We start from the raw sequence: 18,655 nt of genomic DNA on the forward strand, positions 1-18,655 counted from the left end.
TGCTTTATTTGTGATTGTGTATTTGCTTTGAAAGCGAGGAGCAATGATATGGCCGCACACAGCTTTCACCTTGGAAGGATTGCATCCCACTTTGAATCAAATGTCAAGGTGACAGGCACAGAAAGATTAAAGAGAAGAGCAGCTGTGTTTCAAGCCACTTTACAGTGTTTAGCCTGGTTTATGTACAAAAGACAAAGTTAAATACAAAATTATTCAGTGTCGGGATAGGATTTGAAATCTAGGTTTTCCTCTTTTTTTGCATCTGGATAACAGAAACAGGGTGATGAAATTTAATGCAACACTATTCACATTTGCTCAGAAAACATTGTTGATTCACCTCTGAGACTTCGTTGACAAAAGACGAACATTAAGAGTTGCAAATTATTAAAGATTACAGAGCTATTGCACCAGACTGTAAACTGAGGTGATAGTTCTGCAGATGATGTTGGCATGCGTGAGTAATTTCTGTTGGATGCTGCATTTCATTTTGACAAGAATCTTGTGAAGACTGTTCCCAAATGAATGGATTTTACACACACGCTTGAAGTGGGGAGGGGAAACAAAACAGGAAATGAGAAAATGGCCCTTGATGAGCCAATCAGTGTGTCACTGTGGAAAAGTAAATGCAAACATTAGTAAGCTCCTTTCCAGGTAGGTAATAAAGGTGTCTCGTGACGGGTGATTCATTTTGGCTTGTATATAAATGAGAAAAGAAAGGTTTCTAATTTTACTTGAAAAGCCAGAACAAACCTTATTAAAAAGCCAAACATTTTCTCTGTGGACTTGATACTAGTAAGAATTCATATTTAAACAGAGAGAACAACATTCATTTACCAATTGAAGTGTGACACTAGGAGCTACACGGTCATATTCAAACTATTTGTTTCTGTGGATGAACAGCAACCCTGCTCCAGGCTGCTGCTGCTGCTGTTCAGCCAGAAATAGCAGCTAACTTGTGTAATTGAAAAAAGATATCTGTCCATTTGTCACTGGCAGTTGCTGCAAGGGCGGCTGTGACGGCCGACCAATCACCTTGTCAGTCCTTACATTGGCTCCAACTGAACAACTCCTGACAGACTGCGGCATCTTGTATGGCGTTGCCACAGATATCTGTGACATCCCGCTGGAACTGTGCACTGGTGTGACTGGTTTAAATTCATGCACTTGGTCCTAATACTACAGCGAAGTACTCATTACTGCATGGCAGCAGCTCAATATCAATGCAAACAAATGTAAACGTGGATTGGCTTCATATAAAGAGTTTTGTGGGAGTGATGATCTACATTTACTTAATTGCTCTTTAGACATATATTGTCAGAAAAATATAGACCGAAAATAAACACTGCTGGCTTGACGCACTCACAGAAAATGGATGTTCTGGTCCAGGATTTCTTATCTGGGCATCAGACTAAGGGTACATTAGCCAGCAGATCAACACACCATGAAGGCACTCGATGCTCTCTGTGTTGTGGAGATGAAGGTCCTAACAGACCTCTCCCCCAATAATGCCTCCCCTAACCATTCAATTACGGCCACCTTGTACCATAATAGTTTTCAAATGCCCTCTAGCACCAAGTCTTTGGGGGTGCAGACATGTGAAGTTATAAATATGATTTAGGAAGCAACTGTCAGTATCCAACCTCTGACAGATCGTGGTCTGTAGGACTTGACTCAAGTCCAGCACATCTTCTGTCAGAGATTTATCACAGGAGGAAGTAGCCCCGGCCCCTATTTCCTGTCTGACTTGGGACCAGAGGGGACTCAGTCGCAGGGGAAAGATCACCCTTCAGTATCCACCCTGTAATGAGTGATTAACAGTCAGTCCAGTCTTTTCATTTACTCTCTCTGCTCCCAGAATGGAATGTTGGTCAGCTCTGCTGCGAGAGGTAAATCACCCATCGCACAGGAGGCAACATGCTTGTCAAGGAAAATAGCATGAGACTGCAAGATGTTGCAAGGAGCTGGCTGCATGAAGACAAATTGCACCAAGGTTGCTTAGCCAACCCCGTTACCCCATCCTCTATCATGCTCTGTCACTCCCTTGCTCAGACACATACTCGCTCGCCCCGTCTCTCTTCAGCAAGTCTCTCACTGCTCCAGCACACTCCTCCTCTACATGCTCAGTATTACTGGGGCTTAACACTTACGTACCCACAACTGCTTTGACTTCGACATTTTGAAGTGGAGATAAAAGTATTCTCCCCGATGCCGAGTATCCATGGCCCATATGCGATAGCTCAAAGGTTTGGGGAAATAAAGGGAGAACAAAATATGCACTCATGTTAACGCTGTCTGATCTTGGACAGCTGATTTGTGCAAACTCACTCCCCAAACAAGAGGAACAAAGTCTCCCTTTCTCCTAACATACATGGCGTGAATGTTTGATGGAGACAGAAGTGGAAATGCACTCTTTCTCTAACAACCAGAACCAAAAGTCTCCACAATGCATCCAAAATGCACCAACAAACATTTCAAAATTTCAAAAACATTCTGTTGATCTCACACTAAAAGGTCACACTTCAAACCACAGACTGAATATTATATATATTCTGATATGTATATTGTATTCACCCTGTGTACTATGTACAGGTATACAGGGGCTGAGTATCCATTTACCTGGATTATTGTATATACACATCCTCTTTGTATATTCGCAATATTATTCTATTTTATTTTTATTTTATTTTTCTCTGCATGCTCTTGCTGTTGTTGCACTGTAAATTTCCCTGTGTGGGACAAATAAAGGAGCTGAATCCTGAATATTCAGAAGGCTGAATAGGAATATAGATATTTGGGCATTCAGTTGTTTTCAGCATCTTCTCCAGCAGAATTTTTTTTGTTGTTGTTTCCAAAGAGAAAATGATGTGATCTCATGTATGAAAAGTAATCTATATTGTAATAAGGTACACCACGTGAGGCCATGGCTTGTTAAGCCATTTAAAAAATAAAAAAAAAATCAAGATAATTTTTGTTATTCCACATAATGTAACAATTTTGATGCTCTCTGTGGTGTGGTATGTTTAGTCAGTAATGGAGGGATGTTACCATTGTGAGTCTGTTTTAAAGGCCTTATCCTGTAGTGTGCAATCATAAGGTGTTATTACCCTTAAATTTGGGTAAATATTTTCATATCCCATCAAATTCTGCACCAAAAATGATCTTTCTCTTGTTTCATTATTATCTTTTATTACATATATATTACCTATTTTTTATACTATATATTCTACATTTATGGAACCCCTCTCATGAAATGGTATTAAAAGGAATCTGTCACCATGAGATAATTAATCTTCAATATTGGGATGGTTGTCTATGTGGAACCGTCAGCTTTAAGGTTATGCCGTTTATAATTCATGAATAAAGGTAGCCTAATTATAGCCTGCTTTCGTATTCATGAGCAACCTTGTTATTATTGTCATGGCGAGTCTAATGTCAACAAAGTCGGACTGTTGGTAAGGCTAAATGAAAGAGGGTTCCTGCGTCTGTCCAGTCCGAGGACAGCCACCAAACTCCTCCAAGGGCTGTATAAAGTAGCCCACTATGACGCGTGGGTTGCTGTCAACAGCTTTCAACCAAAAATATTTTGGATGAAAATCCATCCATGGAACCACTGATGCAGATTCCATATGACTTTAACTTATTGTAAGAATCAACATGTCTGATATATTTAGGTCCTTCAGCAAAGTACTGCCTATGGTTTAGTCCTTCTAGCTGTTGAATGATGAACTCGATGAGCTCGATGATCTTCCTTGCCTTTAAGCCAATTCATTTAGCACATCTTAATGCCTAACCAAACATTACCACAGTATGTCATGATAATTCATTCCTAACATAAAATACAATAACATTTTTCAGACTTGTCCATGTTTACAGTCTCTGCATGAAAATGACTGAATGGATGCCAGACTACCTGGAGACGAGATGATAGCACAATGAATACAATAACTTTGTTTAGAATAAACAGCTATTACAATATAAGTTGTGTCAATGTACAACAGAATGATCAGTTAAACCAACTGTCTCTCAATGTCCAGTGCAGACCAAGTCTTCATTGTACATTGCTTACAGCACCTGCACACATGCATAATAGTCAAAAGGGTTACAAGCAGAAAAATGCTTTAAAAAAACAGACAATGAAAGCACAGATTCTACAGAGTGCAGCTGTTAATGGGTTTTTAAACCGTACATGGACGGACTAATACATCCAAGATATTTCCAGCAGAAAAGCAGAAGAGAACAGGAAAGCAAACAACCGTATTGTCGTTGTCACAAATAACCAAATCACAAATCTGTACTTTAAAGCAATGTTTTTTGCAGGTTGATCATTTAGGCTTAGGATATTATTCCCCTAAAAGCACCTTGGAACTCTTGCCGAAATACATGTTGACAGGTTGTACGTGAAGCTGCCACTCTGATCTGAGCACTTTGAAGAATTTTTCAACGTTTCTGTGTAGGAGGAACTTGGGATTTAGTTAAATGTAACAAATGGCCTGCATTACTTTTGGTTGATCAGCCGCAAGTCTGCTTTGAAAGCAGCTGGGAGAGATCCTGAGAGACAGCAGGCATTAGTATGCAACGCAGCCTACGAGGAGTTCTAATTGGATTAATTGTTATCACAGCTACGTTGTGGAAAACAACTCATGAAAAATCACCCTATCTCAATGCAACAAGTAAATCAGAATACTTGAGCTATCGCACGTGAGCCAGCAGTCACTCGTAATCCATGCACGTATGCTTGCATGGCTGGAAACGTCATCACATGGCCTCATCTCCTTTTTATTCAGTGTTTATTGGTGAGTGAGGATCTTTCTCCCCAATGGGGCGACTATCTGTGTGCTGAGGCTGGTCTGTCTAACAAAGATGTGCCAACATCGCCCATCATAATTAAAAGGCATGATACAGAAGGAACCCCACAATCTGCCAGCATCAGCTTTAAAACAGGTTACAGTAGTTACACGCTTGCACATGCTGCATTCCCACGCCTCCAACTTGATGAGAAGACACGGTAAACGTTGAGAAAAGTGGATATTTGCAGGACTGTCTTTATAGTGAGCTGCTGAACTGTCTTGACAGGCAGAAAAGCAGCTTGAGCATCTTTGTGAGAATATATTCTGCAAGTGGTGCTTTGTTCTTCCTGTGAATTTAAACCAGACCCATCAGCTGCATGTGAGCATGACTCTGCAACTGCTTTCAGCACCACATGACTGAAGAGATAGATGCATGTCGGGGACCAAAGAATATGCAGGGGGGAGGCACAGCTCTTTAAGTCTGTCAGCTTCACCACTGATAGAGTGGTGACTAAATAAAAGCATCAGACTCTCATGAACCACTGGAAAATGCAAAAATCAGCCCTGTTAAATCTGTAGATTTTGATTCAAAAATAAACAAAACTAATTCTGGCTTCATTTGGAGCGAGCTTCCTTAAATCATTAATACATTCATGCCATACAACAAAATGTTAGGGTACTAATAAAGCCATTAAAACTGCACTTTTCCCAAAAGCTTATTGAATAATCAGCAGGGTTTTGAAAAATAACAACCTCTGAGTGTCAATTAATTGTTGAAGTAGAGTCTGAATAGAAGTGCACCGTTTTAATGGAAGGAGCCTTTTTAAGCAGGAGTCTAGACGTTTTATTTCTCATTATATTCACAGAATCTGAGGACGTGAGTCACGGAGGTGGTGTTTTATCGTTAAGAAAAATAATATCCAATGCTGAAACCAGAAATGAGGGACAGTGAGGGACTTTTTCTCCAACTGACTCAGTTCTTGTGCTCTAATAATTGGTATCAGCTTCTTTCCTCTATAATCTTCATGACTTTAATAGTTAAATCCCACCAAATGTTAACTCTTTTAGATAGCAAATAATGAGATTCTACAACAAACAAATGTGCAAATTACAAATAACTTGGCAATGCTGCTAAAGCAAATTTGATTTTATCATTGGAGCCAATGTAACACTAAAGTTATTGAATTTAAGATAATCACACTCAAGCTTCAGCAGGTATCTACCCACTGTATTTTCTGGCTCTGTGTTCTTTCTGTAGATCGGTAGTTAAGATTTATAGCCAGGCACTTAAGAAACTATCAGCAGAGTAAAAAAGACCTCCACATGTTCTATCTAAATGGGCTCTAATGGTCAACTTGATGAAAAAGTACAATTAAGGGGGCAATTCAATAACTACAGAAGATCCTGGAAGATCCCTCAGTAGTTAGATGTCTCACAAGATGCCGCATTGTACTATCTACTCAATGGTTTCAGGACAGAATAATTAGCTAAATGAGAAAAGGAGCCATTGACTCCACACTATGACCTTGTACCACAAAAAACAAAACAAAAAAAAATGCTGAGGGCATCTGGACTGAACTGCGGACAGAACATGACTGAAGATGTGGTGGAGGTCAGACACAGCCAGTGTAACAGGTGGAGGTCAGTTTAACATCAGGGGATACAATACTGGGCTGATTTATGGCTTCTCCAATGGCTGTGACATCAGACAGGGGACACAGTCGGTGGTGAAAAGACAAATCGATGAACAGTTACAGACAAGTGCATGTAGAACAGCCCTCCACCTCGCTGGGACAACTAGATGTCTCCATTAGCTAAAAATTGAAAATTATTATATTTATTTTGTGTTTTTCAACCCTCTGTTGAACATGACAAATGGTAATTCTAAAATAAAGGTCCTGGGCTTTTTTGTTCATTGTTAGAAATATTACACGCATGACCTTTTGTTCGACTACTTTGGCGAAGTGCACAGATGCTGATTTATCTGCCTCGTTCCAGCACAACACTCAAATGTGTAATGTAGCGATCATGTTTTGTTGGGGTGCACAGCTGCAGAAAACCAGTGAAACAACGTGTAAAGGAAGGAAAAATGCTGCACGGAAGAGTCGTTGGGGGAAAAAATAAGATGCAGATGGATTGAAAAGCATCTGCATCGCTTTTCACAACAACCATCCTGAACTAACGACACATCTGTTTCTCCTTAAACCGTTTCTTTTTTTTCAGCTTCCCACCTAGCGCTTCCAACCCCCCCCCCCCCCTTCCATTGTGAACAGAATATTATGAAACGTAACTCAAAGACTCTGATTCTTTAGACAGCTCTGACGAACCTACTAGATTGTATTTACTAAAATGCTGCAATCATAACACAGCTGCAGGAATAAGCTGTGCCGCCATTATAACCCAGTTGATTCTATGGATAATACTCAGATAGTAATGAATTCTATGTCTCATATAAAAGGATGTAAAATGCTCTGTGACTATCTCTATTCATATACATATCTTATAGATTCTAAAATGCTGATAAGCCTTTACATCGCCTTCTTCATAGCTCCCCATCATGGCTCTACAACCGCTCTGTCCATGGACCTCTGCTGACTATCCAGAACCCTTTGTGGGTATTAATGTTATAGCTCATCAGTGTACATTTTAGGCTTGTGTAAACTACTGCATGTGGACCAATACACCACAAGTCCTTGTTGGCTGACGTAGTCCCATCAGTCAATGTCTTGTTTATGACTTTATGACTTCTCCAGAGCATCCATTCAAATTTATAATGTTTTACGGCTGGTGATAAAGTGCATCAGAAACCATTATGTTGGTTTGCAAGAGACTTATTGCACAGTGAATGCATTTTAAAGTACCCCTGGTGTACACTTCAGATGAGGACTTAAAAATTGTGATTTATTAGGAGAAATCTTCAACTTGTGTGAAATAAATTCTGAGCCACTTTGTGCTGAAAGGACACTCACTTCTCTCTCCTCTATCTTATATTAAATGATTGACAGTCGATGCTCTGTTGCGTTAGCCCATATCACTACTGACAGATTACACCTTATCTGTTTACTCGGGAGGCACTTGGTGTTTACCAAATTACTCAACTATGGCAAACAATCGAGTCACCAGCATCATCCATATCTGTATATCTAATTATAAGAAATAAATGATAAGTTTTCTGACTGTAATGATTATTGCACATTTATGACTAATGTCTTAATCATTGAATAAACGAGTGTCTCTTTTTTATTCATATTGATTTAGAAACTGAAACAAGACACCAGTTTATGTTGGTGTTCAGTTTATGTCACACATAGTTTATCAGCTATACGTGATCGGCAATGAAAAACTGCATTACTGGCATGCATTCATGCATTAGGCATGCTGGAAGGTCAAATATCTACGCAATTTAGTGTCCATATTAGTTTCATCCACTGCCGGACACATCTGTGACCAGTTTATTCAGGACTTGACTTCATATGGATTTCCTGCAACTGCATTAAATGAGCAGCTGTGCAACTAGTCCAACATATTAAAAATGTGGCCGTAGCACTGCGGAAAATAAAAGGTAATAAAAACGATTGGCTATGCTCAGTAAATCTGATTGAGTTGTGTTTTGTAGTCGATCCAATAACATGATAATAAAAACTAATGCGTTCTCAATTAGCAGCCACTCTGAATATGAGACCAATAAATGTCAGGTGATTTAAGGGCAGGTTGCACATCGCATTGCAACATATAAATAGTGATGATATGGCAATTCTTTAAATTCTTTCGACTGAATGATTCATCACTTACTTTGGACAAATTGCTTAAAACACAGCACACACATACATTTATTCCTCTTAATGGCATTTTTTTTTTTAAATAAATCACTGGCTTTTCATGTTTCCCCGAACAACCCCTACCTATCCACTTGTGCGGGATCTGCTACATCAAGTGTCATTTCAAACCAATTACCCTTGAGCTAAAATGGCTTATAAAACCCTCCAACATGACTCTGCTCAGATGATGACTTCCTGGCCATATCCAGCACTGTGTGTTGTGTTGGTCATAGGAAACACTAAAATCCAACCTACTGTCCAACAGAATCTTGGAAAACTTTACTCAGAAAAAACTCCACAAATCTACTTAAATATGCATAAAAGTATGTATTTGATATTTTTACTTCATTTATTTCTGCTTTATACAGAAAAATGGGTGTTATTTCTTTATGATTCTAGAAATATTCTGTTTCATTAAACAATTTAATTCTTTTTTCTGTAAACAAGTCATTCATTTTCAACTCAGTATTGAGTTATTCAGTGTAAATACACTAAATTAGCCCAATTCCAAAAGAATGAAAAAACAGGACAGTTTTAGATCAATAAATCCACCAGAACACGTGAGTGTTGGTGAAAATGAACAGAAATCAAATAAATGACTCAGTTACTTGGTAACTGCTTCACCTGGAAACGCAAGTAAGTGTAATTAAATAAAAAAGTAGACAAAATCAGCTTAATTGTCAGGATTTTAGTCCACTGAATGCAATACTTTCAGCCCTGCATACAAATGGTATTAACTAGCAGCTTAAAAGCATCGAAGAGGCTTGTATGATGAATTGCAAATATCAAATACAGACACTGTATGATCACTGGAATCAATGTCGCGCTCACTGCAGCTTTGAGCCTTTTTTGGCTTCCTAGTCTGCCAGAAGAGTACAACTGTTTTTTGACTTCTAATATTGGATGAAATGAAAACAACCTAAAAAGAAAGTACTTTTTTCTCTTCATCAAATGTAATTCACACACATCATCATTGAACAGAGCTGCGAATGATGAAAACATAAAATCTAAACACACCAATTACACATCAGTAATATCAGTGTGTGCAGTGATCTACAAACATATAATGTGTAAAGAGGTCAGCCGGCTCTTTGTGCTTCACTGTGCATGAAAATATTGGCTGAAGTTGAGAGACTTTACTTTACTGTTAAGTATATACAGCTAAGAGCTGCAAAAGAACTTATGTAAGACTCATTTATATATTTTCCAAGCGATCTTTTTTACTAAATAAGTGAAGTGGCATATAAGGATGAAAAAGAAATTAAAAAGAGCATAATATCCCATTTCCTTATGATGACTTAGGCTGGAAGCTTGCAAAAAAAAGATCTAACAACTGGGGAAAAAAAAGAGTTGGGACAGAGAAATGCATTCAAGTCACTGTAGACTGGGCGTGCTTTCTTTTTGTGTTTTGCCAGAAGGGATTTGCTCACACGTTCTCGTATTTTATGCAGAAAATGAGACTCATTCACTTTTTCTTTTGCTTTGTGCCTGTGTGTTGGAAGGAGTGCTTTAAAGACAAAGGGCCAGCGAGATAAGATGGCTGATTATGAATTCCTTGCAGCTGCTAAATATGCCGAGCCCGTCAAATGTCAGAATATTCTGTTCTGGATTCTGAGATGTCTGAAAATGTCAAACACAACGACAGCGTAAAACAGAGATAAGGAGGAAACAATGGAAGGACGACAACGAGGACAATGATGCAAGAAGCAGGAAGATTCAGACATGGCAGCATTCCGATTAATGCTAGTCACAATTTATCAACCCACAGTTTTGAAGAAAGGCTGAGAAACTACAGTTTCTTTAATAATTACTACTAATTCTTCCAATTACACCAATCAGAATCAGTGTATCAGGTGAGAATATCATTTGTGGGGGTTATTCATATGAAAACCTGTGGTGATTATCCCCATTATTATCCTGTGAAGCCTACCAATGATTTCTTTTGTGTTTCTTATTTAAAGGAATATGTTTCTTAAAACTCACCAAAAGCCGTGTAGAACTCCTCTTTAGTCAGGTGCTCGTCGTCGTTGACATCATTGTACTTAAGCAGGTCGAACAGCGTGCATTCGGACACATCCTTGAAGAGCCCCTCTTGCTTGATGACCTTTAATGACAATGTGTTCAGGTCCGCTTACAAAAGCGTTCTCAACATGTATATCCAACTGGCTAGCAGACGTAAATACACTCTTGATGAATAAACTGAAGAAGTTAAATGCTTGAACAGAGATTAAAGTCCACTCATTATCATCTCACCAGTGTTAACATGTTCAAGTCTTGTTTGTGTGTAGTTTCATTGATAAATATGTATTTATCGAGTTCCTCACAGCCAAAAAGGCTCGCTTGATTTTGACACCATAAGTGGTTTAACCCCCTCCCCCCTCACAATGTGGAGGATTTCATCATCACCGCCATCCCGCTACAGCATGATCCTGCTTTACGCCCTCAGCTCTGAACCATCCATCAGGCTGTATCAGCTGTCAAAATACTGATCACAACAGACACATTTATAGATGATGACTCAGCCGCTGGATCAGTGCACTTCCCTTTCTGGATGACTTAAAAAATACAGCATCACCTTTATGCCTAAATGCGTCACAGACACAGAAAATCACCCCCTCAAGTGATGTGTCAGGGATTAGTTGCATTCTTTTGCAAAGAATTGCTGTTTTCCTCTTCTTTCACATATTTTTACACCTAAGGAACAAAACATGTTCATCAAAAATGTAGAAAACATCAGAAAGTCATCAAAAACCTTATTGACTCTTGGGCCCTATTCTGGACCACTTAAAATTTTTGATGATGAATATTAAAAACCATATAACCTTACTCTCTAAATAAAATGAATGTATTTAGTGGGCTACTGTACATGTTTGCTGTTACGTTTCTATGATTTATAAGCACAGAAATAAATAAATGAACCATCACATCAGTGATAAGATAACTATAGGCTACTTTTACTCTAATTTAGATCGACAGTGTGAGAAAATTGTTGGTAGGTTACAGGGAGTGCCAGAAAGTAAATAGGTAGGTTATACAGTATTTCAAATGTTCCAAATCGGGCAGAGAATTTCTTTTTCAGAAAAGGTCTAATTACATCCAGTGGTTGGGGAATATTGTTTGATTTGCCATTTTTAAAAAGGGCACCAGTGACCTAAAGGCCAGGGACATTTGCGCCTGTCTCATGATGTTCACGCACCCTGTGAATCCAGGGTCAATCTTTTTCATCCTAGAATTAATAATGAGATCAGACAATGGTCCCCGAGCTAAGAGAGCACTGGGGAATGATGGCGGCAGTGGTGTGTTCAGCTGATAAGAGTGAAGTTTGCCTACGTGGTGTACTGAGAGGTGTATTCACACCTTTTCCACATTTATCTTCCAGCCAGGAAGGCGAAATTCTCCCGAGCTGCTAAAACCAACTGCAATCAAGAAAATCCTTTAGGTTGCCCACGCAGATCAGTTTGGGTGAATCTGACATAATATTCATTAAGGATGATATTTCAAACCCATCCTTTTGAAAGGTAATTTATTTCGTATGCAACAGTCTGTAGCTCCTTAATTTCTATTCTACAATTCTACAATTTCTATTCTCACACCAGCAGCTTTCTGCATTTAATATTTTATACATCACTGTGGGGAAACTGATTAAATATAAAGGTTTTCATAGATCTACTGTACTTCCAGACATGATAAAAAATGATCTAGGTGTAAATCCACTAAACAGAAAGAAATGCTGCTGTTCTCCCTTTGAATGTGAATCAATGTTTTACAATGAACCTGTAATATTAAATATTAAAACATGTCAGAAACGCCAGAAGTGTTGTGATAAAACTTTGGGGATAGAGAAACAGAACCCTCCCAAAGAAGCAGTTCAGAGTAATTTCCACTAGGTTTAAAGGGCATATGGAAATTATATTCCAAACAATTTGACAATATATTCCATATAGGACAGGACAACAGGGCTTGTTGACAATGGTTTTCAGCCATGACTGATTGATTTCTCTTGGCTGTGTAAAAATATGTAAATAAGGCACAGATATGCTCGCAATAATTTTTCCGGCTTTAGTTGGATGCCTGGAACTCAGAAATGCTTAAATTATTCTCTGGTAAATAAGAGTTTGTGTCAGCGAAGAGGGCACTAACAAGGCTAACCAAGGTGACCCGCGGACAGATGGGACATCCAACTGAATCAGCAGGAAACTCACCTGAGAATTCGTCCCACTGCAGGTTGCTTTCAATTATTTCAACGCTTTACATTAACGCAGCCATTGCGAGCTGAAAAACGAGTAAAGCACAGGCTATGTTTTTTATTCGCCTGACAGCTGAAGGAAGCTTATTTTTCCCAGCATTCCTCATGGCAATGCTGGTCAAGAGCTGCAACATCCTATGAACACACGGGGCCCCTTTTGACGTGCTTGGCTTTTCAAAAGGCTCACTTGGAGGCACACGGCACAGCTACAGGATTGAGGGGTAAAAGTCGGAAAATAGCCACCATCGCAGCCGACGTCGTAGCAGAATCAGTCTCTTTTCGATGGATTTTTTTTTTTTTTTTTTTTAGAGAAAACCGACCCTGCGCTTTTTAAAGATTAAAAAATGCAAATGGTGTTTAAAAAATGAGTAATTTTGTTATGCAACTTTAAAACCTGCTGTGTTTCCAGGTGGTGGTGATGGTCGGCTGACTGACCGAAACGATAACTGATGTTACGACGTGTTTAAGAGACTGTGACAAATCTCAATGTAGAGATATTTAAATTTCTGTTTCAGAACTCCATCTGGGTTGAAATTGTAAAGTTTGATTTTTGACTCACCTGTGAGAGCTCGTTGTCGTCTACTCGGCCGCTGTTATCTGCGTCAAAGTGTTTGAACATATCGTCAACCAGTTGCTTCCTGGCAGCCATGTTGTCCTTGTGGGCACCGCGGGCGTTGGAACCTGTGTATCGCTTATCATACAGATCCAGAATCTTGGTTTTCAGCTGGCGGTAGTCAGTTAGTCTGCAGTTGTCATCTAGCAGGAATGCAAATGACAAGAGTGACAGATTGAGAGAATTTTTCATAAACCCAAAACATGTACAAAGGTGATTAAAAGCACTGAGTTTATGACAGGACGGGGGTGTTTGTCATATCAGTCAATCAACACGATGGAAAGCTCAAATTCACTTAAACACTCACAATAGTTCAGGCGTAAAGGTGATTTGGGGCATTAGAATAATTAACGCTGGGGATTACTCTTCTGAGAGGAGCATCAATGGTGACAGATGCACTGTTGTTCCCTGCCTCCAAAAAGGAACAGAGTCTGACAATAAAATAAAAAAAAATCCATGGAGTATTAAGAGCTTACCCTGCCAGCGACTGAGAACAAGATGGTGTATTTACAAACCACAACAATAGACTCTGGATCAAAACTTCAACTACATGAAAGATGCACCACAGTGGTGTCACAGTAAAGAGGAACTAATGAGTAGAACTACAGGTTGACATGTCATATCAACATCTGAATGGTGGAACCATTTCGCTTCTAAGAACGGTTATATTAGTTGGTGCCGAACAACTCGCAAGAAACAACAAAAGTTGTTGTTCGCTGAGATTCATTTGCAAACCTCAGGGGAGGAATGTGCTATCTCTGGCACATCAGATGGCACGATAACCTCTTCTTGAAAACATTAATAGTGAAACTCCTAATGAGCATATTAATAATAATGAAAATACTACTAATAATAAAAATAATAAGACAGCTTTCAGAATCGAGCCTTCTGTAAGGCAAATGAACTTGGCTGAAGATGATCAGGGCTGGATGACTTAGTGAGCGTAGTAATGAGATCTCCACACAGCAGAACCGGGTGCTTGCTGAGAGCTGATGACTGGTTAAGCAGAATCAGAACAAACCCCAGGAACCAATGACATATCATTTTCAGATGTCTACGATCTCATTTTTGCCATCATTCTTCCAGGGAAGCAACTTAAGCAATCAGGGAGATGAAACACTCGCTGCGACCCTGACAGCAAACATCATCAGGGGATAAGGGGCTCAGATATGCTTCCTAACCAATGAGCTTTTATAGAGGCATCAATTCCTCTTCATCCCTTTTTAATGTGACCTTGTCAATCCACAGTTCAATTTGAACTGGGGAATTCTTATGTTCTTCTATATATAGACAAACGATCTGAGTAAAGAGATGACTCAAAAGATCAGTTACCATGTCACTTTTGTAAGTAATAAAGCTAAAAAAAAAAAGACCTTAAAATGTCTGGGCTACTGTTATTGATAAAAAAAAATGATGCAGGTATTACACAGATTAGTCACAGTCACAGACATTGAAGTGTGACGTGTATTACATTAAACTGATTTTCTAATTACAGTACATTGGTTTGAATCCATTGATTCGTCCGTGCATCAGTCACCAGTTACCGTCCTGACACATATTTCTGCATCAACTGGTTGAGGTATAGTTGACAACACTGAAATAAAGGGCTATACACCAATATATTCATTCATAACAGCAGTTTAGAGTGACCAATGCAGTCACTAATTATCTCAAACTGTACGGATTTAGTGAGGTAGCCTGTAATAAACACTCCTGCCACGTATATATCTACACGTTATAATGCCTTATGTCCAAACAACTGAGCATAAATCTGTTCTCAGGCCTCAAAACATGCCAGCTCCATTTCCAATGGAGCACTTACAAGGAATGCAATGGTGTAGCTGTTATGGCACCACCACCAAAAGCGGTTAGCGTATATCACTAGGAAAGGATTTAGTTGTGTTGCAGAAAATAAAACTTGTGAAGGAGGTCAAAGAAATTAATAGCCGTGTTGCATAAACTTCCAAATTGTGATAAAGATGTGCACCATCTGCACTAGATCTATACCTGCGATGTCTAAGGGAGCTGCTTGGACCAGATGGTGACAATGAAATATTATGAGCACAGTGTTATGGAACAATGCATCAGTGAGGAACATGACTGCTGACAGACGCAGGAGCCGTGCGCTTATGGATCCTTCCCGCAACTGCAGTTTACATAAAAAGGACTTAACTTGAAGGCTTTACTCTTTAAATGAGCTAGAAAAACTAGTAATTTATAAAAAGAATTTGCTCTGGTGTTACAGCGCACACTTAAGTATGAACGGCAAATTCTTTGGATCGAAAATAACAGGTTTGAGTCTATTATCAGCTGCTGGAGCGCAGAGGCAGGCTGTTGCGCATTGCACATCACGAGGCTGAGTCCCGTTTGACAAGTGTCAGCGCCAGAAAAGCTTGGCCGCAAATGGCAGGATGAATAAATGATAAATGCTGCTGGCATAAGCAGCAGACATGAAGGTCAGAGACGTCAAAGGTATGAGCGTATGCATGGAGACACACATGCACACATGTATGTACATTACTCTGAAGAAAACCTAGTTACAGTAAAATTCATATTGGTTTATTATATTGGAATATTCCTCTGAAATATAGCATTTAGCATTAAGCATAAATTGATTCCTGCGTTACTGTGTGTATGATAAGTAATAATGTAAAGCTCTGGGATACGAGTCGGTCTACTCTCGAGGGTTTTAGTGTTAATTGGCGAATGGGTTTTAGAGTCTGTCTCAAATTAAAATCGCTGCCTTAAACAATAAGAAGCAAGCCAGCAGAATCCATTTTGTTCCGCAGCCCAGTCCATTTTGTTGAAGAGCTGATGAGATTCTCTATCTTGTCAACTCAGCCCGGGTTTCAGTGGATGTCTCAGCCACCCAAATTGCATTTGAGCTGCGTGGGACACATCAGAATCCAATCAATCAACCGGCAAAAGCAAATTCAGTGAATATTTCCACCGTGCTTCACTCTCAAAATTGATTACTGAAATCCACAAGCACATATTTAATCTTCCTGTTGTCAGTCAAATCATCTTCTTTTTTACAGCTGTGTCATTATAGACTGACAACTCTGGAAACTGATGCATGCTGCTAAACTCTCGTATGTTCAAGAATGCATGTGGACATTAAACTAACTCAGGGATAACGAAGTTAAGCATAAAGTGAAATATATGATATACCACTGCTTAATTATTAGTCACATTAAAGTTCCTTCAACATCTATAAAAATGTGTTTCTTTTTATTGAATCTAAACACTAAGGCGACTGTTGAGTTGATAGCAAACATGGTAGAATGTGTTAGTGAGGTACAACACTGAGTGACATTAGCTCAGGACATTACTGTCGACGCCCCACCAACCACAGTGAACAAGCTCACAGCGTCTGTGGTGATAAAAGCCAGCAACATTTGAGCCAACCTGCTGTTACAAATGAGTTATCCTGTTTTTATGACCAAGCTGCAGGATGAACAGAACAGCCACCCCATCCAAAAACAGAGCTCTGGAAAAAAAGAAGAAAAAACCTCTCTGCCTGTTACTTCAGAACACCAGAAAAGACTCCTGGCTTTTCCCTTTTCCTAGCTGCAGTTTCTACTGAATGATTGATAAAAGAATCCTTAAAAGGGTTTAACAGGCAGCGATCTCTCTGTGATCACGGCTCTTTCATGGCTGCTCTGAAGGTGAAATTACCATCAATATATCATTTAACAACATAAATCGGATACAGTCTATTACTTTGATATGCTGCTGCTCAGCGGATAAGAAACATTGCTAAATCGAATTTTTAAAGTCCCGCATTTAAAAACAAACACCTTCGCAGTTTGTGCCCCGGTGAGGAGGACCCAGGGTCACTCAGGTTGTCGCCACAACCTTGAAGGAAGGTCAAAAGATTCCTTACAGTTCTATATAAGCTTTATGATGACCTGGTTGCTTGCCATCTTGGGTCCTCATAGCAGTTCTGTAGATAAATTCTGAGGGTTTTGTGACAAAGGCATGAACTGGAGGACTTTAGTAAACAGCTGTGTTAGCCACATTGGCCGTCAATAAAACACTTTTGGCTCTGAGTGTTAAAGATTGCACAGAAAAGGGCTGATATTGCTGAATTAGAAAGAAGCTTCAAGCCGGTTATCAGAGAGTATTTTATTGAAGAGTCTTTCAAAGGGGATTTCATTTTTAAAAAAATAAATAAATAAATGGCATTTTCATCGAGCAATAAAAGCTGGTGACACTTTGCTTTCACCCTGACACCAGCTGCCCGCTGACCTCATGACAGGCGTGCTATAACATAAGCTCAGTGTTCTGGTGGTGTGTTTCTAATCAGGAGTGCACATGTTCCAGCAACACCCAGTTGAAACAAGCCTGCTTTCTTGGGCAAACTAAAGTCAAAGGAAAATAATGTTACAAAATGGTTTTACTGGCCTTTGTCAGGAAATTGGTAAAACTACAATATAAATTTTGCTGAAGAGTTGAGAGTATAATCTCTACGGATATCTCTGCCTGGGAGCTGTTGAGCACCACTTTAGCCGGTTCTGTAGCTGTATACAAATATGCTTAAATGGACAAAAGGGAGATTTTGGCTTTATGTAGCCCCCAACACCAGCTCAAATTGATGCCTTGCCTAAGTGCTGTGTGGCAGACTAAGCCCAAAATTGATTGTAAAATTGTATAAAATCCTTTATTGCATCATGTTGAACTTCACTTGTCAAGGTAGAATCAGGTAGATATGGTAACAGATTAGCACTACATGATATATATTAATTGTAAATATATGCAGGGCAGGTTCTGCACTGGGCCCAGCCCAGAGGGACCAAGGGTGGTCTGCATTAGTGTGTCGACAGATACACTGATCATTTCACCCAGGTATTCATTAAAAGTGCATGATTATACTGCTGAGAACTAACAGTAAAAACTGCTTTCTAAGCACCTAAGGAGCACAACGATGCAGGTCAAACTGCTTTTGTCTGAAACAAGAACTAGTCGATCCCCAGTAAAGCCTGTGAAGAAGGAAAAAAAAAACTTTTCCATCCCCTGTGGGCTGAGTGCATAATCACAAGTGAACCCCTGTACCCACGCCTCCTCCTTTAAAAGCACTACTATTTTATTTATGTAAAGAAAAGGTGGCTCAGCAAATAGCTGATAGTGGCCCATCTTTAGAGTGCAGCAAGACCCCCCTCCCCCTTTCTTTTTCTTATCAGCCTCTCCA

The 18,655-nt window shown here is 39.4% G+C and overlaps 1 protein-coding gene across 4 annotated transcripts in view; it reads right to left on the reverse strand.

Annotated features, from left to right (window-relative positions):
• The window catches only part of fstl5 (follistatin-like 5), a 107,388-nt gene that overhangs the window by 38,428 nt on the left and 50,305 nt on the right, over nucleotides 1–18,655 (reverse strand). For all 4 annotated transcript variants that reach the window (XM_057043233.1, XM_057043236.1, XM_057043235.1 and 1 more), the window contains 2 exons: nucleotides 13,411–13,607; nucleotides 10,589–10,709 (listed from right to left, as the gene is read on the reverse strand). In XM_057043233.1, the coding sequence (XP_056899213.1) occupies nucleotides 10,589–10,709; nucleotides 13,411–13,607 (318 nt within the window). The remainder of the gene's footprint in view (nucleotides 1–10,588; nucleotides 10,710–13,410; nucleotides 13,608–18,655) is intronic.

This window comes from Takifugu flavidus, chromosome 9, assembly GCF_003711565.1.
Source record: "Takifugu flavidus isolate HTHZ2018 chromosome 9, ASM371156v2, whole genome shotgun sequence".
NCBI classification, from domain to species: Eukaryota; Metazoa; Chordata; class Actinopteri; order Tetraodontiformes; family Tetraodontidae; genus Takifugu; species Takifugu flavidus.